Here is a 17,035-nt window from a genome sequence, read left to right on the forward strand (position 1 = left end):
AGCAGGAAGCAAGAGCGAGACAGACGAAGAAGAGAATGCGCCGAAGAAGACGTGCTAGTTTGTCAAGACGGTTGCGTCACCCTTTTCTTTATTTCGTGGTCCCGTCCGTCTGTACGTGTCGCTCGCTAGTTTAATGTAATTTAGCGCTTCGTGCATGAATAAAATTAACATGAACAGACCCTCATCACACTCGAAGAAATGCATAAAAGCGACGACGAAAGAGACTGAGAAAGTGTGAGACAAAGGATATCTAACGCTATTCCAATCGGACGCTGAGGAGGAAGACTTCGATGGTTTCAGTGCACAGGAGGAAGATGAAGACGATGAAGCTCTTTTCTTACTTTTACTGGTATGTCTTTTAACGACCCCTGTTGGTGCTGTGTTACCGCCGCGTCTCAGTGACTTTTACCGGGTATGTTTTTTTTAATCCAGCCCTATTAGTCTTGTGTTACTTCCGTGTTGCTGCGGTATTACTGCCGCGGCACGGGCAGTGTTTGGAAAGAAATGTTAAGGTATGTTATTAAAACTTTAAAAAAGCTTTCTGTGTCCAGTCTTTCTTTGTTAATAACTCGAGTTGGAAAGAAATGTTAAGGTATGTTATTAAAACTTTAAAAAAGCTTTCTGTGTCCAGTCTTTCTTTGTTAATAACTCGCGTGTACACTTCCGTGTTGCTGCGGTACTACTGCTGCGTCACAGGCAATGTTTAGAAAGACATGTTAAAGTATGTTATTAAAACTTTAAAAAGGCTTTCTGTGAACGGTCTTTCTTTGTAAAAAAACGCGTGTGCACGTGCGGCTTGTAGTCCGGTGCGGCTTATATAAGAAAAAACTAAAATATCCCCCAATTTTAGCTGGTGCGTTTTATAATCCGGTGCTGCTAATAGTCCGGAATTTACGGTAATGCAAAGTTTTCTGTTATTAAAACTTAAAACTAGTGAATTTTGCTCTTGTCATTTACATTATCCTTCAGAAAATAATAGTTTGTGTCAGGTCTACAGGTCTATAACATCAACAGTCTTAACATGGCCACTTCGTAGCATGCTTTAGTAATATTTATTTTTGACTCACAGTCCCGTGTGAAGAATCGCTGTTGTGATGCCAGTTCTGCATGGAGCCGCTTCACTTTATCAGCGCGGTCACTCCCTGTTAGCTAGTCGTTTGTGTTCTCATGTTTAGTCTGATAGTGTCTCTTTAAGTTGAAATTCTTAAACAAGGCAACCGTCTATTTACAAATTGGACAAACACAATTGCCTTGATTTTCAGTGATTTACAGTAATCCCTCACTACATCATGGTTTGTTTATCGCGGTTTCACTACAGAGCAGATTTTTTTCTCAAATTGAAAAAAAGAATTAAGTCAAAATAAAACTTCTAAATTGAGGAATTATGGCACAAAACCTGCCCACACAATTGCAGTGCGTACACTTGTACCTTTTTTATATATAAAAAAAGGTTATTATAATAAGAGTTCTAAAAACATATTTACAGTGTTGTACCTTGTTATAGAAAATTGTTATAATAGAGTTCTAAGAACATATTTACAGTATGTACACTTCTACCTTGTTATAAAAAAAATTATTATAATAAAAGTTGTTCTAAAAACATTTACAGTTTGTGTTAAGAATTCTCCATGTTGTGTTATTCAGCCATGCTTTGATTTGAGGTAGGGTGATTTATTTTGAAGGCCGTTTTCAGGCGATACCACTTCCTTTTTTACGTTCTTGTACATGTCGGTTACAGTGGTACAGGAGTCATTGGCGATGTAAGTGTGTCTCCTAACAAGAGAAATGAATGATCACATGTGTCTAACCTTTAGGACAATGTAGTTTTGCTCCAAATGTTCGTTTAATTTCCTTTGGAGGTCAGTTTGCGCGTGTTACCACGATCGCGAATTAGCATCTTTCCGCTAACTCGTTAGCCTGCCCAGTACCTCTTCTTTGCTGCGGGCCAATAAAAACTGGACCGCGGGCCGTAGTTTGGACACCCCTCATGGAGAACCTAGAGTAGAAAAACTAAATTTTAGAGAATTTGGTCGGATTTCAAATTTGAAAATTTGGAATTAAAGTTGGAATGGGTTGAATTGGTTGAAAAATGTAGAATAATGTAGATAATAAAGGACAGGAATAACAATAGTGTGAAGGTCTTCCCTTCACTCTAATAATAATAAAGGACAGGAATAACAATAGTGTGAAGATCTTCACTTTCACACTAATCATAATAAAGGACAGGAATAAAATTAGTGTGAAGGTGAAGACCTTCACACTAATAATAAAGGACAGGAATAACAATAGTGTGAAGGTCTTCACCTTCACACTAATAGACAGGAATAACAATAGTGTGAAGGTCTTCACCTTCACACTAATAATAAAGAACAGGAATAACAATAGTGTGAAGGTCTTCACCTTCACACTAATAATAATAAAGGACAGGAATAACAATAGTGTGAAGGTCTTCACCTTCACGCTAATAATAAAGTGAATGGTGTAGAATAACGTGTGAAGGCCATCGCCTTCACACAATAACATTAATAGAGAATTGTGTAGAAAAGCGGTGGCCAACCCGCGGCTCACGAGCCGCATGCGGCTCTTTGGCTGGTTTCATGCGGCTCTTTTACGTTCATATCGACATTTGTGTTTATTTTTCGTGCGTATTTGCTTCGCTTGAGTTCAATATGGTATTTTGGTCAAACGCGCATGCGCGTGAGGGGAAATCGCGCAAAGGAGGAGGGACAAACAGAGCGATTGGTTTTGCTGTCTTTTTACTGAATGGCGACTGTGACTACGGGGTCCCATTAGGTCCAGAAAAGCTGACAAGACGCTTGCCTAAATGGCAAGGAATTAAATGCACAGCTAAACGAATATGACGATGAACACAGGACGTTTTTAACAGAGTTAAAGTTGTTTTTTGTTGAATGCTATGGCAAGCTATTCTGCCTGATATGTCGGACATCATTGGCGCATTTAAAAGCTTCAAATGGTCAGCGCCACTTCAGCTCACTTCATGCCAATATCGATAAGGACTTTGCAAAAGGGACTGAATTTCGCAAGCACAAGTTTAGAGACTTTGAAAAGTCAGGCAGAAAAATAGGTACAGTTTTTCAAAAAAATTACGAAGCACTCAGAGACTGTCACACTTGCAATGTTTCAACTGGCTTGTAACATTGCACGGGCTAAAAAGCCATACAATGAACTGGAGTTTGTTAAAATATGCTTCAGTATTGTTATTTAAATCTTGTCTACTGAAAACGACAAACTAAAACGAATGGTCTGTCCCGCCACATATAGTAAGTGAAAAAACTTATGTTTTTGTTTGTGGAATTTGTTGAACTGAGAGTTTGTCTGTGTGAGACAATGCACACAATGTTCATTGTTGAAAATGTGGTCTTTGGTCTGTGATTTTAGTACTGTAGAAGTCAATTTGTAATTATCATGTTGGTGCGTGACATAATAATGTCACGCAACAAATTTTTACAAGCAGAGGAGTGTGTGTGTGTGTGCAGGTGCGTGCGCGCGCGCGTGTGCGCGTGTATGATGTGGCTCTTTGCGATGACACAGTAAAAAATGTGGCTCTTAGTCCCTGACTGGTTGGCCACCCCTGGTGTAGAATAACACGTGTGAAGGCCATCACCTTCACACAATAATAATAGAGAATGGAGTAGAATAACACATGTGTGAAGGCCATCGCCTTCACACAATAATAATGAAGTGAATTGTGTAGAATAACGTGTGAAGGCCATCACAGTACAGTCAAACCTCGGTTTTCGACCACAATCCGTTCCAGAAGGTGGTTCGAGAATCGAATCGGTCGAATTCCGAATCTATTTACTAGGGGTGTAAATCGCGGGTTTTGTCACGATACGATATATCAATACAAAGAACTACGATACGATATTTGCCGGTATCTTAAAGCCTGCTGCGATTCATTCACGATATATCGCGATATAGTGCTCTACGATCGATTTTTTTTTTATTTTATTTTATTTTTTTTTAAATAAAAAATATAGAACGATATCCTGATTTATAACAATTCATACGCAAAATCAACAAGGTACTGCAAACTCTTTATTTAGGAAATTACAAGAGTATTGCAGTATACAAAGTGCTTATTTTAACACTGAACTTTGATGTGTTTTTTCTTTAAATATGCGGCGAGATTTGTGCTCCCTGAATATTTGTTCACCGCATGGCAGGATTTACAAACTGCACGTGTCTTGTCCGTTGAGCCATATTTTCTTTGGAATCCAAAGTGCTTCCACACGAATGACTTGAAGCCTAAAGGGGAGCAAATTTCCTCGTCTTTTTGGACACTAGCCATACCACCAGCCCAGGAGCCGCGTACTAGTTGTCGCCTCCCCTTTCACGAGCGTGCTCTGCTCACAACACAACAACGCCGGGCGCACTGCTCCCGGAAAGAGGAAGCAAGCAACAATGAACTGGATTTCAAAATAAAGTCGCGTCTAATGTCCGAGGTCAAACACGGCGATATAAATCGATGTTTACGTTTAGCATCGATGCCAATAAATCGTAGAGCATTATATCGATTAATCGATGTGTATCGATGTATCGTTACACCCCTACTATTTACCCATTCCAAATAATAGAAAAAAAAATGTAGTCCGTTCCAAGACCAAAAAAAACCCGCCTTTTTTAAGCATTTTAAGCAGCGCACCGCCAAATGCGCAACCGTAGCGCGTCGCCCACCGCGCAACTGCACCGCGCTGGTCGCATTATTGTGACAGAGCCGTCGCTGAAATTTAGAAAATATTTTTAAAGTCCTGATGTACTTTCCAGAATTTAAGTGGACCTAAGTGCGCAGGGAGCTGAATTTTGTCCGATTGTGCAACTGCAGCGCCCCGCCGAATGCGCGACCATAGCGCGTCACCGACCGCGCAACTGCACCGCGCTGGTCGCATTGTTGTGACAAAGCAGTCGCGAAATTTAGAAAATATTTTTAGTCCTGATGTACTTTACAAAATTTAAGTGGACCTCAGTGCGCAGGGAGCTTAATTTGGTCTGATCGCGCAACCGCAGCGAACTGGGCGCTCACTGTCGCATTGCTTTAAGAGCGTCTTTGTTTTAGGATGGCTTTACTGCTCCCACTTGCTTTCTTTGGAGGCATGGTTAGGGCTTAATACAATCCTCAAAGTAACAAAAATACAATAACTACGGAGTCAGTCAGCATCCGGGCCGCGCGGTCGGGTTTTCTCGGGTCCTCCCGGCTCATCTCGCGAGGTTCGACCTCAGAATTTTATTCAACAACCGAAGCAAAAAATCTCGAATTTCTTGTTCAAATTCCGATTTGTTCGAGAACCGGGACAATCAGAAACCGTGGTTTGACTGTAAAATAAATAGATGTAGCTCACTGACAAGTGCCGCTATTCGAGCTAATTTTAGAACAGTACTGAAGGCGACTCATGCGGTCCTCACGGGCGACCTGGTGCCCGCGGGCACAGTGTTGGTGACCCCTGGTGTACAATAACGTGTGAAGGCCATCACCTTCACACAATAATAATAATAATAATAATAATAATAATAATAATAGAGAATGGAGTAGAATAACGTGTGAAGGCCGTCGCCTTCACACAATTATTTGGCAAAAAACAATTACCGTTTTTTTCCGTGTATAATGCGCGAAATTTAGGTAATTTATTGTCCTAAAATCTGGGGTGCGCATTATACATGGGTACAATTATTTTATTTTTTTAAGAAAATTATGGTACAACAAAACCAACAACAGGACTGACCGACAAAGACGTGGAACAAAAAGACAGGGTGACATTACCAAAGACAGGAACAGAAACCAAACAGACATCATGACAGTAACACATGCAACGATCCGACGGTGAGCGAGGGGCAGACAGGACTTAAATACAAAACACGTTACATTGATTGAGGTGACACAGGAAGGGAGGGGCGACGCGAACAGAAACTATGGCAACCTAGACACATGGCAAAACTGGGGACGAGACATGACAAATCTCCCTCAAAATAGAACTTGAAATCACCTTTCTTCTTGTTTGTTGTCAATCGCGCATCGCATTCAGCCATCCTGCCCAACACACTTAGTCAGTAAAATTCATAGTTGACGACACATCGTTTGATGCGATGGTGCAATCCTTGATTGTGTGTTATTGTCAAATATTGTTTGGTTTTTAATCTCCATCGCAAACCGGATATCAAACGGAGGCTGCCATTACAGACAGGGCTCGAAACTAACGATTGCCCGATTGCCCGGGGCAAGTAGCGATGGCAGACGGGCAAGTAGAATTTTTTCCTCACTTGCCCGAACTTGCCCTGCCATAATACCATGTTTTCAAGCTGTAAAAAGACGATTTTGTGCATAATTTCTCGCAACTTCTGCCGCTTCTGGTCCGACATTTTGTTTTCTAGGGAGCGGTTAGTTTCTCGTGTAAGTTTGCAATACATTGATAACGGCAAAGCGCTTCGTAATTAAATGCATGCTCTCTCACCCGTCCCTGGCTCTTCTGCGCCTGCGCACCAGCAGAGCTTGTTTCCGGTTGGCGGATACGAAGGCATATGAAGGCAAAACTTATAGTGTTGTCTTTTTTATTGCAAAAATGTGTCGGGCAAGTAAAAATCCACTCCAAAAAAATTCGGGCAAGTAAAATTTTGTTTCGGGCAAGTAAAATTTTCTCCAACTTGCCCGAGGGCAACTTGGGCAAAAAATAAGCTTCGAGCCCTGCAGATGCGCAGAACGGATGCGCAAGACACGTCAGCTATATAAAGAGCGAGAGTTGTTTTCTTCCTATTAGTTTCAATTCACAGTTTAATTAGCAGTTTGAATCAGCAAATAACAAAATGCGTATTACAGGTAATATTTTATTTCACAACACTTTGCCTTGTTCCTTTCGTCTCTGCTGTTCACTTCAAACACGCTCCATACGACCGCAATGCTCTCGTATCAGACGCTCGCTCGATCACCTGCTCGTTTGCTGTCACAATGTACCCTACACAAATCCGAAACATTTGTTGCGGCTCCGAGTCACGACGAGGGGCAAGTTTTGGTTTCCAAGGGTGTTTTTATTCCTCTTCAACGTCTCTCCCATACAGAGCCGCCTTTTTCATGTCCGCACTGATCGCGGTGGTGCCTTTACGGGCAGTCGGAGAAATCAACGGCAACAAAAAAAATTAAATCCAGCCTAGTTAAGACCATACCAAAGACCATAAAAATGGGACCCATTGCCTCCCTGCGTGTGTGACGATCATTGGGACTTAAAAAAATAATTTAAAAAAATTAAATACATTTTTTTTTAAAACATTGGGTGCGTATTATACATGGGTACAGGCTTTTTTCCAGCATCAACATGCCATTTTTAGGGTGCGTATTATACATGGGGGCGCATTATACACGGAAAAAAACGGTAAGTTTATCAGTTTGAACATTAAATATGTTCTCTTTGTAGTGTATTCAATTGAATAGGGGTTGAGAAGGATTTTCAAATCGTTGTATTTTGTTTTTATTTACATTTTACACAATTTCCCAACTTCAACCGAATCCGGTTTGTTTCTATAAACTATATGTCAAACTATAATATAAACAACAATTTTATTGAACCATCCGTGTCACTCCAAATAATTAAATCCATCGAAATCTTCGTCCTCTGTGTCACTTTAGAAAATAAAAAATAAAAAAAACAGCTGTTGTCTCTGGAACTCCATGCGCCGCTGACGTCAGCCTGGTCGTCAGCCTCGTCGTCAGTTCTGGCCCCAATTATTCCACAGATCTACGTATACTAGGGGTGTAACGATTCATCGATACACATCGATTAATCGATATAATGCTCTACGATTTATTGGCATCGATGCTAAACGTAAACATCGATTTATATCGCCGTGTTTGACCTCGGACATTAGACGCGACTTTATTTTGAAATCCAGTTCATTGTTGCTTGCTTCCTCTTTCCGGGAGCAGTGCGCGGCGTGGTTGTGTTGTGAGCAGAGCAGGCACGTGAAAGGGGAGTCGACAACTAGTACGCGGCTCCTGGGCTGGTGCTATGGCCAGTGTCCAAAAAGACGAGGAAATTTGCTCCCCTTTAGGCTTCAAGTCATTCGTTTGGAAGCACTTTGGATTGCAAAGAAAAGATGGCTCAACGGACAAGACACGTGCAGTTTGTAAATCCTGCCATGCGGTGATCAAATATTCAGGGAGCACAAATCTCGCCGCACATTTAAAGAAAAAAAACGACATCAAAGTTCAGTGTTAAAATAAGTACTTTGTATACTACAATACCTTGTTGATTTTGCGTATGAATTGTTATAAATCAGGATTTTGTTCTATATTTTTTATTAAAAAAAAAAGTAATCGATCGTATCGCGATATATCGTGAATGAATCGCAGCAGGCTTTAAGATATCGGCAAATATCGTATCGTAGTTCTTTGTATCTATGATATCGTATCGTGACAAAACCCGCGATTTACACCCCTAACGTATACATTAGTCACTCCCCATCAGTTGCGTGCGGTGAGGTTCATGACTGGCGAGGCACTGACGTCAGAATTCCCCCCCAGGGAGGCACTGACGTCAAAATAAACTATATCAAATAACTATAACATAAATAACAAGTTTATCGAACCATCTGTGTCACTCCAAATCATTAGATCTTCTGACTCCGGAAGTTGGTGAATGGAACTTACTGTCAGTGAGGCTCCAATTATTCCACAGCCATAGTGCGCCTTCATGTGTTTTAAAGTGAAAATAACATGTGAAGTGATCAACTATACTAGTAAGTAATGTGTTAATGATCAAGTAAAAATTTGTGAATAATCACACATACAAGTCGCTCCTGAGTATAAGTCGCCCCTCACCCAAACGATGAAAAAAGCATGCGATTTATAGTCCGAAAAATACGGTAATCATTGTTTCAAGACTTTGTATATGCCCAAATTTTCCAAATTCTGGCAGTTTGCACCAAGTAGTCTGGCATTTAATTTGTCTATTAAAGAGGACCGATTTGCTTTAACAAAAAATCTGACATTGGAAAGCAAATTTGTTTATTTATTTTCAACCCCAATCTTTAACGTTTCTCGTGAACAGAGTATCTTTTGACGTGCCGGCTATTTGAAAACAAGCGGGCAAATTGAAAGACAAACTCCCGGTGCTCACTCAAGTCAATAAAATGTGTCCAAAGAGGGCAGCTGAGAAATGCGTCCTCAAATGAACACTGCTTTTGGATTGTGCGTCAGCAGAATCGATCTTTTGATGAATGAAAGCAGCCTTTGACCGTCTGGGCATGTTCAGCAAAGATGTGGGCGGCCTGGCCTGTCTTTTGCATCCAAAGTGTTGAAATGTAGTCTGCAGGTCCCAGCCCGCGACGGCGCCAATCATTGCCGCTTTCTTTTGCCTCCAGGAGACCACCGCCTGGCCCTGCTGTTGTCGCAGGCCGCCGGGTCGCAGTACAGCCGCGACTTGCTGGCCCTGCAGCTGGCCGACTGGAACCGCACGCAATCCGACGGCTACCTGACGGAAGAACGTCTGCGAATCTTCACCCTGCTCGCCGGAAAGCCCGTAGGTGCCCCGCGCTCATTTGCATCGCTGAGCGGCCCCGCTTCCTGCTTTGCGCTCACTGCACAACCGGCCGGCCGGCCTGCTCAACGATCCTGCCTTGTTTTTAAATGGACATATTTGTGTGCGCGCAGGTGTGGCAGACGTCAGAGTCGGCAGTGAACGCCTGCTCGCAGCTAGACTGGAAACGCTGTGTGGCCGTTCACCTCTGGTTCATGCTGCCGCCCACCGGCTCTGTGGCCGACGCCCTCACTAAGTACCAGGACGCCTTCAGGGTGAGCGGTTTTGAAGCTACAATCGTACCCGCAGACGGTAGACGGGAAAGCCGCGTGTACAGTTTTATTGGAAGTGGGCGGGGCAAGGCAATTTCAAATGAATGGATTTTAAATTGGGCCTTGTTTATTTTATTGCCGTGTCCCGCAGGGATCATGCGAGGGAGGCAAATACGCCTGTGCCCCCGTGCCTCCGTATCTGGAGGAGGAGAAGCGGCAGCTGCTGATGGACCACCACCACAAAGAGGAGGAGAAGCCTCTCTATGATGTCTGCTTCCATCTGCTCAAGCTCTACAGTGATAGGTGCCCGGCTTGTTGCGCAAAATGGAGTCGGCACTCAACCAGATCGATGGCTGTAATTGTGGCCACTGCATGGATGATGGCCGTTTTGTTGATTTGTCAACATAAAGCCAAACATCTTCATGAACAATATCATTGCAAGAAAATAAGCATAATGCATTCCAAGATTGTCACTCCCTCGAGTGAGTTACGGATATAATAAGGTCTTTGTTTCTTTTCTTCTTTTTGTCATGCATTTGCATTTTGGCATCAGAAGAAAAATGCATTCATCGAAACAACCAGTTTCCCTCCCAATTTTCTGCAGTGTGTGTAAGGATGCTGAAAAGTGTTTTTGACTGCCCTCAGACACTACAGCCTGCAGCAGCTGCTGGAACCTCTGAGCGCTACGTGGGAGCGTCTGGACTTCCGTCTGAGTTGGCACCTCTGGGGTGTCCTGCAGGCACTGCATTTCAGCCACCTGAGCGCTGCGTGCCAGGGCCTGCTGCACGCTAGCTACGCGGCGCAGCTGGAGAGCACCGGCCTCTGGCACCTGGCCGTCCTTGTTCTGCTGCACATCCCAGACCATGCGTATGTATACTCCGCCCCGTGTTGATAGTGATAAATTGATTAGGTTCTCTAAACAGTGAATCAACTACAGTCAAACCTCGGATTTCAAACGTCCCGGTTCTCGAACAAATAGGAATTCGAACAAAAAATTTGAGATTTTTTTGCTTCGGATGTCGAACAAAATTCGGAGGTCAAATCTCGCGAGATGAGCTGAAAGGAGCCGAGAAAACCCGACTGCGCGGCCAGGATACCGACTGACTCCATTCGTTATTGTATTTCCGTTACTTTGAGGATTGTATTAACCCCTAATCATGCCTCCAAAGAACACAAGTGGGAGCAGTAAAGCCATCCTAAAACACAAAGACGCTCTTAAAGCAATAAGACATTGAGCGCCCGGTGTGCTGCAGTTGCGCGATCGGACCAAATTAAGCTCCCTGCGCACTCAGGTCCACTTTAATTTTGGAAAGTACATCAGGACTTTAAAAATGTTTTCTAAATTTCAGCGACGGCTCTGTCACAATAATGCGACCAGCGCAGTGCAGTGCCGCGGTCGGTGGTGCGCTGCAGTTGCGCAATCGGACAAAGTTGCGCAAATGAAAAATGCTTAAAAAAGGTTTTTCTTTTTTTTTTTTTAAGTCTTGGAACGGATAAATTTTTTTTCCATTATCTGTAATGGGAAAATAAGATTCGGAATTCGACCGATTCACTTCTCGAACCGCCTTCTGGAACGGATTGTGGTCGAAAACCGAGGTTTGACTATATCTTAACTATGGTGACGAATTAGATAAGTGGCGCTTAATTGTTGCCGCTTGTTCCCGCTTGTTCCCCTTCAAAGTGGCTCTGATTTGACCAGAGTCAAGTTCAGATGTTCAAATCAGCTTTTCCAGTTTGTGGACCTAATCGCCCATCTTCTTTGAATGTATGAAAGCGGAGGCCTTGAAAAAAAACGCTTTGTCAAATCATAGCAATTGAGATCTAAACCCGTGCAGAAAAATGGGACGCCCTCCAACCAAAACAAATCCGATTATTATCATTATTATTTTTTGCCCGCAATCGTGAAAAGGTGCGCTCGACATGTCCCCCAGAATGTGTCGGACTGTGCGCACACGGGGAATTGGAAATGCAAAAATGTCAGGCGTCATTTCAAAAGCCTTTCGAAAGCCCAAAAATTCAGGAAAGCCTTCTTGAACTCTTCCTGGAATCAAATCATGTGACTCAGTACCGCCTCTTGTCTCTTCTTTCCTTCTCCTCCTCTCCTTCTTCAGCCAGCGTGAGCGTGCGGTGAGGGTCCTGCTGAGCCTGCATTGCCCCCTGCAGGAGACGGACGAGTCGCTCCGCCGGGAGCGCTTCCTGACCGTCCGGCTGCTGGTCCCTGAGCACTGGATCCACGAAGCCAAGAGCGTCCGCGCCCGCCACTGCGGCGACAAGCACCGGGAGGCGCTGCACCTCTATCGAGCCGGCGACTGGAGCCGGTGTCACCAGCTGCTCGTCACACACCTGGCCCCAGGTATGACATCTGCTGGCATTTTGACATCCATGGCCTTTGTAATCATCATGAAATAGGAATCGTGTTGGATTCCCATCGTACTCTTCTCTAAGATGCACGATGTGAGCGCTCACGCGCCCACGCTCAACTCCATACGTAGCTGCAGAAGTTGAAGTGGAATCAGTCCCGAGCGCGTTCCATTGAGTTGGCAAGCGCACTTTTCGCGACACACTTTTGCGATCAAAGGGAAACACCTTTTTTTTCTCTCCCCCCTTTTGTCCACCTTTTCTCCTGATTTCCTAGATTGCATCATCAACGACAACCATGACTACCTGCTGGGGTTTCTGAAGGGGCTGGCGCTGCCCGAGCACAGCGCCACCATCCGGGATTGGGACACTGCTGGCAAGGTTTACCTGGACTACATCCAGGTCACCGGCATCATGCGGGACGTTGGGCAGGTCGGTTGAGTTTGGTGCGCACACGCGCGACGACGGCAGCTGACGTTGCTTACCTTCCAGATGGAGAGCGACCACAGCTACGAGCTGGAGCGTCTCCTCGCTCAAGTGACGTCTCTATGCGGCAGGATCCAGCTCCTGCCCTGCGGGGGCGCCAGAGACCTTTTGGCACAGTCAGGTACCAAAGACAAATGCTTTTATTTGCAATTACGACATTCTGGGAAAGTTAGGCTACCTTTCATGTCAATGTTTGCGTTCAACTTTTTTTGCTCAGAGAATCTTAACTTTACCTTGCAAATGATTTAATCACAACTGTCGTCTTCAGTGTTGACACCCCCCTTCACGCGCATGCACGCACGCACGCACACACACGCACACACACGCACGCGCGCGCGCGCGCGCGCGCACACACACAATTTTAATAGTACTCTTGGAAAATTTGACCTTTGCACATAAAATGTCAACTCAAGCATTCTCTAATTTTCAGCCCCCAAAATGACATCAATGCAATTTGAAATGTCACCTTTTTCTTTGAAAATTACATCTTGCGTCTTTTTTCAGGAGGGGGCGGGGGGACATTTCCTTTCCATGTAAAATGGCAACTTATTCTGGAAAGGACATGTCTCATTCAAACTTTTTTTATGCGACATTCTGATGGAAAGTAACCCCAATATTGCCAACATAAGTTTTAAGTTTGGGCGGGGTCAAATTGGAAAAATTTATGGAGTGCATTTTCAAAGTCAAAGTCTGCTTTATTGTCAACGTCTTCACATGCCGAGACACACAAAGGGATTGAAATTACGTTTTCTCTATCCCACGGTGACAAGACATATTACACGATAGACATACAAGTAAACGACGCAATATAAAAAAACAAGAAGGCACAAACAATAAATAATAAGAGTAATAATAAATAAACAGATAACACAACAAATAAGAGCCAGTGTGCATACAGACAGTAAAAATACAGGACGCTACGCAGAACGGGGAAGCGAGTTCAGGATCCTGACAGCCTGGAGTATGAAGCTGTTTGAGAGTCTGGTGGTGCGGGAGCGCAGGCTTCTGTACCTCTTCCTAGAGGGCAGAAGCTCGAACAAAGAGTGAGCGGGGTGACTCACATCACTCACAATCGTGGTCGCCTTGCGGGTGAGATGGGAGGTGTAAATGTCCTTCAAGGAGGGGAGCGAAGCACCTATAATCTTACCAGCCGTGTTCACTATGCGCTGCAGGGCCTTCAAGTTGTAGTCAGTGCAGCCGCCACCCCAAACAGCAATACAGCTGGAGAGGACGCTCTCAATGGTGCCACGGTAAAATGTAGTCATGACGGCCGGAGGAGCGCTCGCTCGCCTGAGTTTCCGCAGGAAGTACAGGCGGCGCTGGGCTTTCTTTGTCAGTGATGCGGTGTTGGTGGACCAGGAGAGATCCTCACTGATGTGCACCCCCAAGAACTTGGCGCTGCTCACTCTCTCCACCACAGCACCGTCGATGGTCAGCGGCAGGTGTTGGGTGTGACCCTTGCGGAAGTCCACAACAATCTCCTTGGTCTTGTCGACGTTCAGCAGGAGGTTGTTGTCCCTGCACCACGTGGTCAGAAGGTCAACCTCCAGCCTGTATTGAGTCTCGTCTCCCTTGGTGATGAGACCCATCAGTAATGTAGACATAGTTTTTTCACAGAATAGTTCTAAGTTCTTGAATGGTTGTAAACTTCCAAGATTACAAGGAAGAGTAGGTGTCCTTTTTCCTAAAACGTTTCTCTTGAGAAGTGGTGTGAATTTGGTGCGAGTGTGTTGGTTTGAGCATGCGTGTCCCGCTGTCGTCCTCAGAGATGGCCAAGTGCTTGGTGAACATCCTGCGCGTGGTGCTGAGTCTGCAGCGCGGGGCAGGGGCACCGCCGCAGCACCTGGTGCCGCATGTTGCCTGTCTACCCATGCCCGAGGACTACGCCTTGGAAGAGCTGCGCGGCCTCACCGCCTCCTACCTGCGCCAGCTCGTCGTTGGGCAGTGAGCGGTGCCGGCAAATCTGTTCAGAACACTTTGCGTGCGCCGCTCGTAGCCCAGCGTGGCCGTCGACCATGAGAGGCCCTGTATGTGTCTATCTTGACCATGTTTGATGGAACAAAGTGGATGAATGTCCAATGGTCTATTTTTGTAGATTTTTTTCCTGTTTCTTTGGAGTGTTTGTAAGCACGTATTAAAACTGTTTTTTTTTTTGTTAAATGTTCTTGCTCAATTGTTTTATAACATTAGCCAAATTAAAATAACTATTTCTCCCTGCTTGATTATTTTTGGACTAAAATGGGCCACATATTCTTGGTGTCATTTGTGTGTACAAAAGTATTGTTAGGAACAAAGTACTGTCTTGCCAATACAAATTATTTGTTTGACATGCTTTTCCTGAAGCATCCCTTCTGAAAAGGCTGACTAAAACCAAATAGTACCAAAACTACGCATTTGTGTACTTTTCCAAATATGGAAGCGCGTGTCGTTAAACAATTGCCTCGAGGGGACTAGTCTGCTGCAAAATTCGAGACTCCTCCTTGTATGGTTGATAGCGTGTCGAATCTTGTGAAAGCCACTCTAGTCAAAATTTATTTTTTCTTAAATTGCCAACAGCGTACCTGAAAGCGTGAGTGTTAAGGTGCTTTGTCTGCAGTGGCTCTTGTGGTGGGGTGCAGTGAGGGGATTTCAACAGCACATTCACAGAGTTTCAAAGTTGAGCTTTAAAGGTGAACTTGGGGGGTCTCATCTTTCACAGTAGTTTCAAAATTTAGTTGGAAATTACAGGTATGAGAATGAACATTCCAAAATTTGATTTAAATATTTGAAGATTTGATTTGAAAACTCCCATATCTAAATTCAGGTTGCAACCTGCTCAGCTACAAACAGCAGCCGCACCTAACCAGTCTGCTTTTCAAAGGAGCATTTCGGCTTGCAAAGCGGGTACGTAGGTCATCTCCAAGCGGTCACCATTGTTGACATCTATTTTCTGTACTGAATTTCATCAAGACGCTGTGTTGAAGCCCTGACTGCCTAAAAACCCAAAATGTGCACACGTTTTCACTGGGTCAATTCTTCAACTCAGCTTTGGGACAGCATATTTTGGTATTGCAATACAATAAAATGCTCTATTTTTTTACACTAACGTGATGTTTTGTGCATTTCTTTTTTTTCCTCCTTTGTCTTGATTCAAACCCAACTATTTCTTTCCACCCCCATCCTTTTGTTCTTATCTTTATTTCCCTATCTTTCTTTACCTTTATCTTCATAGAGAACCTGTTCTATTGGAGCCAATTTTGAATGAAAAGTTTATTTGAACAAGTCTTAAAATTAGTGATTGTGCCCCTGACTGGCCAATTTCTGTTCACGCCAATACGCATGAAAGGGTGTACGCAGGCTAATGAATGAGCGCAGTTGCCAGTTGACTGGAACATGTGCGCTGCTGGCCAGGAGAAAAGGTTTGACAAGGAGACTCTTCGTTACATAAACAAATATGGCAACAATTATCTTTGCATATGCCAAAGAACATAAGAGGCTTGCCAGAAGGAACATCATGTATAGTATATTTATATTTATCTTTAACACGTCCCTGCAGCAGGCCATCGTCCCGTCGTGTTTCAAAGCTGCCACCATCGTACCTGTGCTGAAGAAACCCGCTCCATCCTGCTTCAATGACTACCGCCCCGTGGCACTTACGCCCATAATCATGAAGCGCTTTGAGCGGCTTGTCATGGAACACATCCGATCCGTTCTCCCCCCCACCATTGACCCCTTCCAGTTTGCGTACCGAGCCAAACAGTCCTCTGCCCTCACCCACCTGGAGAGAAGGGACTCGTATGTGAGATTGCCGTTTGTGGACTTCAGTTCTGCCTTCAACACCATTGTGCCACAACGCCTCATCAGCAAACTTGACACGCTGGGCCTCAGTACCTACCTCTGCAACTGGCTACTGGATTTCCTCTGTCAGAGGCCACAGGTAGTACGTAGGGGTGTAACGATTCATCGATACACATAAATTAATCGATATAATGCTCTACGCTTTATTGACATCGATGCTAAACGTAATCATCGATTTATATCGCCGTGTTTGACCTCGGACATTAGACGCGACTTTTGAAATCTAGTTCATTGTTGCTTGCTTCTTTTTTCCGGGAGCAGTGCGCGGCGTTGTGTTGTGAGCAGAGCAGGCACGTGAAAGGGGAGTCTACAACTTGTACGCGGCTCCTGGGCTGGTGCTATGGCTAGTGTCCAAAAAGACGAGGAAATTTGCTCCCCCTTTAGGCTTCAAGTCATTCGTTTGGAAGCACTTTGGATTCCAAAGAAAAGATGGCTCAACGGACAAGACACATGCAGTTTGTAAATCCTGCCATGCGGTGATCAAATATTCAGGGAGCACAAATCTCGCCGCACATTTAAAGAAAAAACATGACATCAAAGTTCAGTGTTAAAATACGCACT

General features: G+C 44.2%; 1 protein-coding gene across 4 annotated transcripts in view; it reads left to right on the forward strand.

The window, feature by feature from the left end:
- Nucleotides 1-15,722, forward strand: part of nup98 (nucleoporin 98 and 96 precursor) — a 43,530-nt gene extending 27,808 nt beyond the window's left edge. For all 4 annotated transcript variants that reach the window (XM_061298746.1, XM_061298750.1, XM_061298748.1 and 1 more), the window contains 8 exons: nt 9,367-9,524; nt 9,656-9,796; nt 9,945-10,096; nt 10,439-10,660; nt 11,905-12,146; nt 12,429-12,583; nt 12,644-12,758; nt 14,404-15,722. In XM_061298746.1, coding sequence (XP_061154730.1) covers nt 9,367-9,524; nt 9,656-9,796; nt 9,945-10,096; nt 10,439-10,660; nt 11,905-12,146; nt 12,429-12,583; nt 12,644-12,758; nt 14,404-14,585 — 1,367 coding nt within the window. In that variant the 3' untranslated portion in view covers nt 14,586-15,722. The remainder of the gene's footprint in view (nt 1-9,366; nt 9,525-9,655; nt 9,797-9,944; nt 10,097-10,438; nt 10,661-11,904; nt 12,147-12,428; nt 12,584-12,643; nt 12,759-14,403) is intronic.
- Nucleotides 15,723-17,035: the final 1,313 nt, after the last annotated feature.

Source organism: Syngnathus typhle, linkage group LG15 (genome assembly GCF_033458585.1).
Source record: "Syngnathus typhle isolate RoL2023-S1 ecotype Sweden linkage group LG15, RoL_Styp_1.0, whole genome shotgun sequence".
NCBI lineage: Eukaryota > Metazoa > Chordata > Actinopteri > Syngnathiformes > Syngnathidae > Syngnathus > Syngnathus typhle.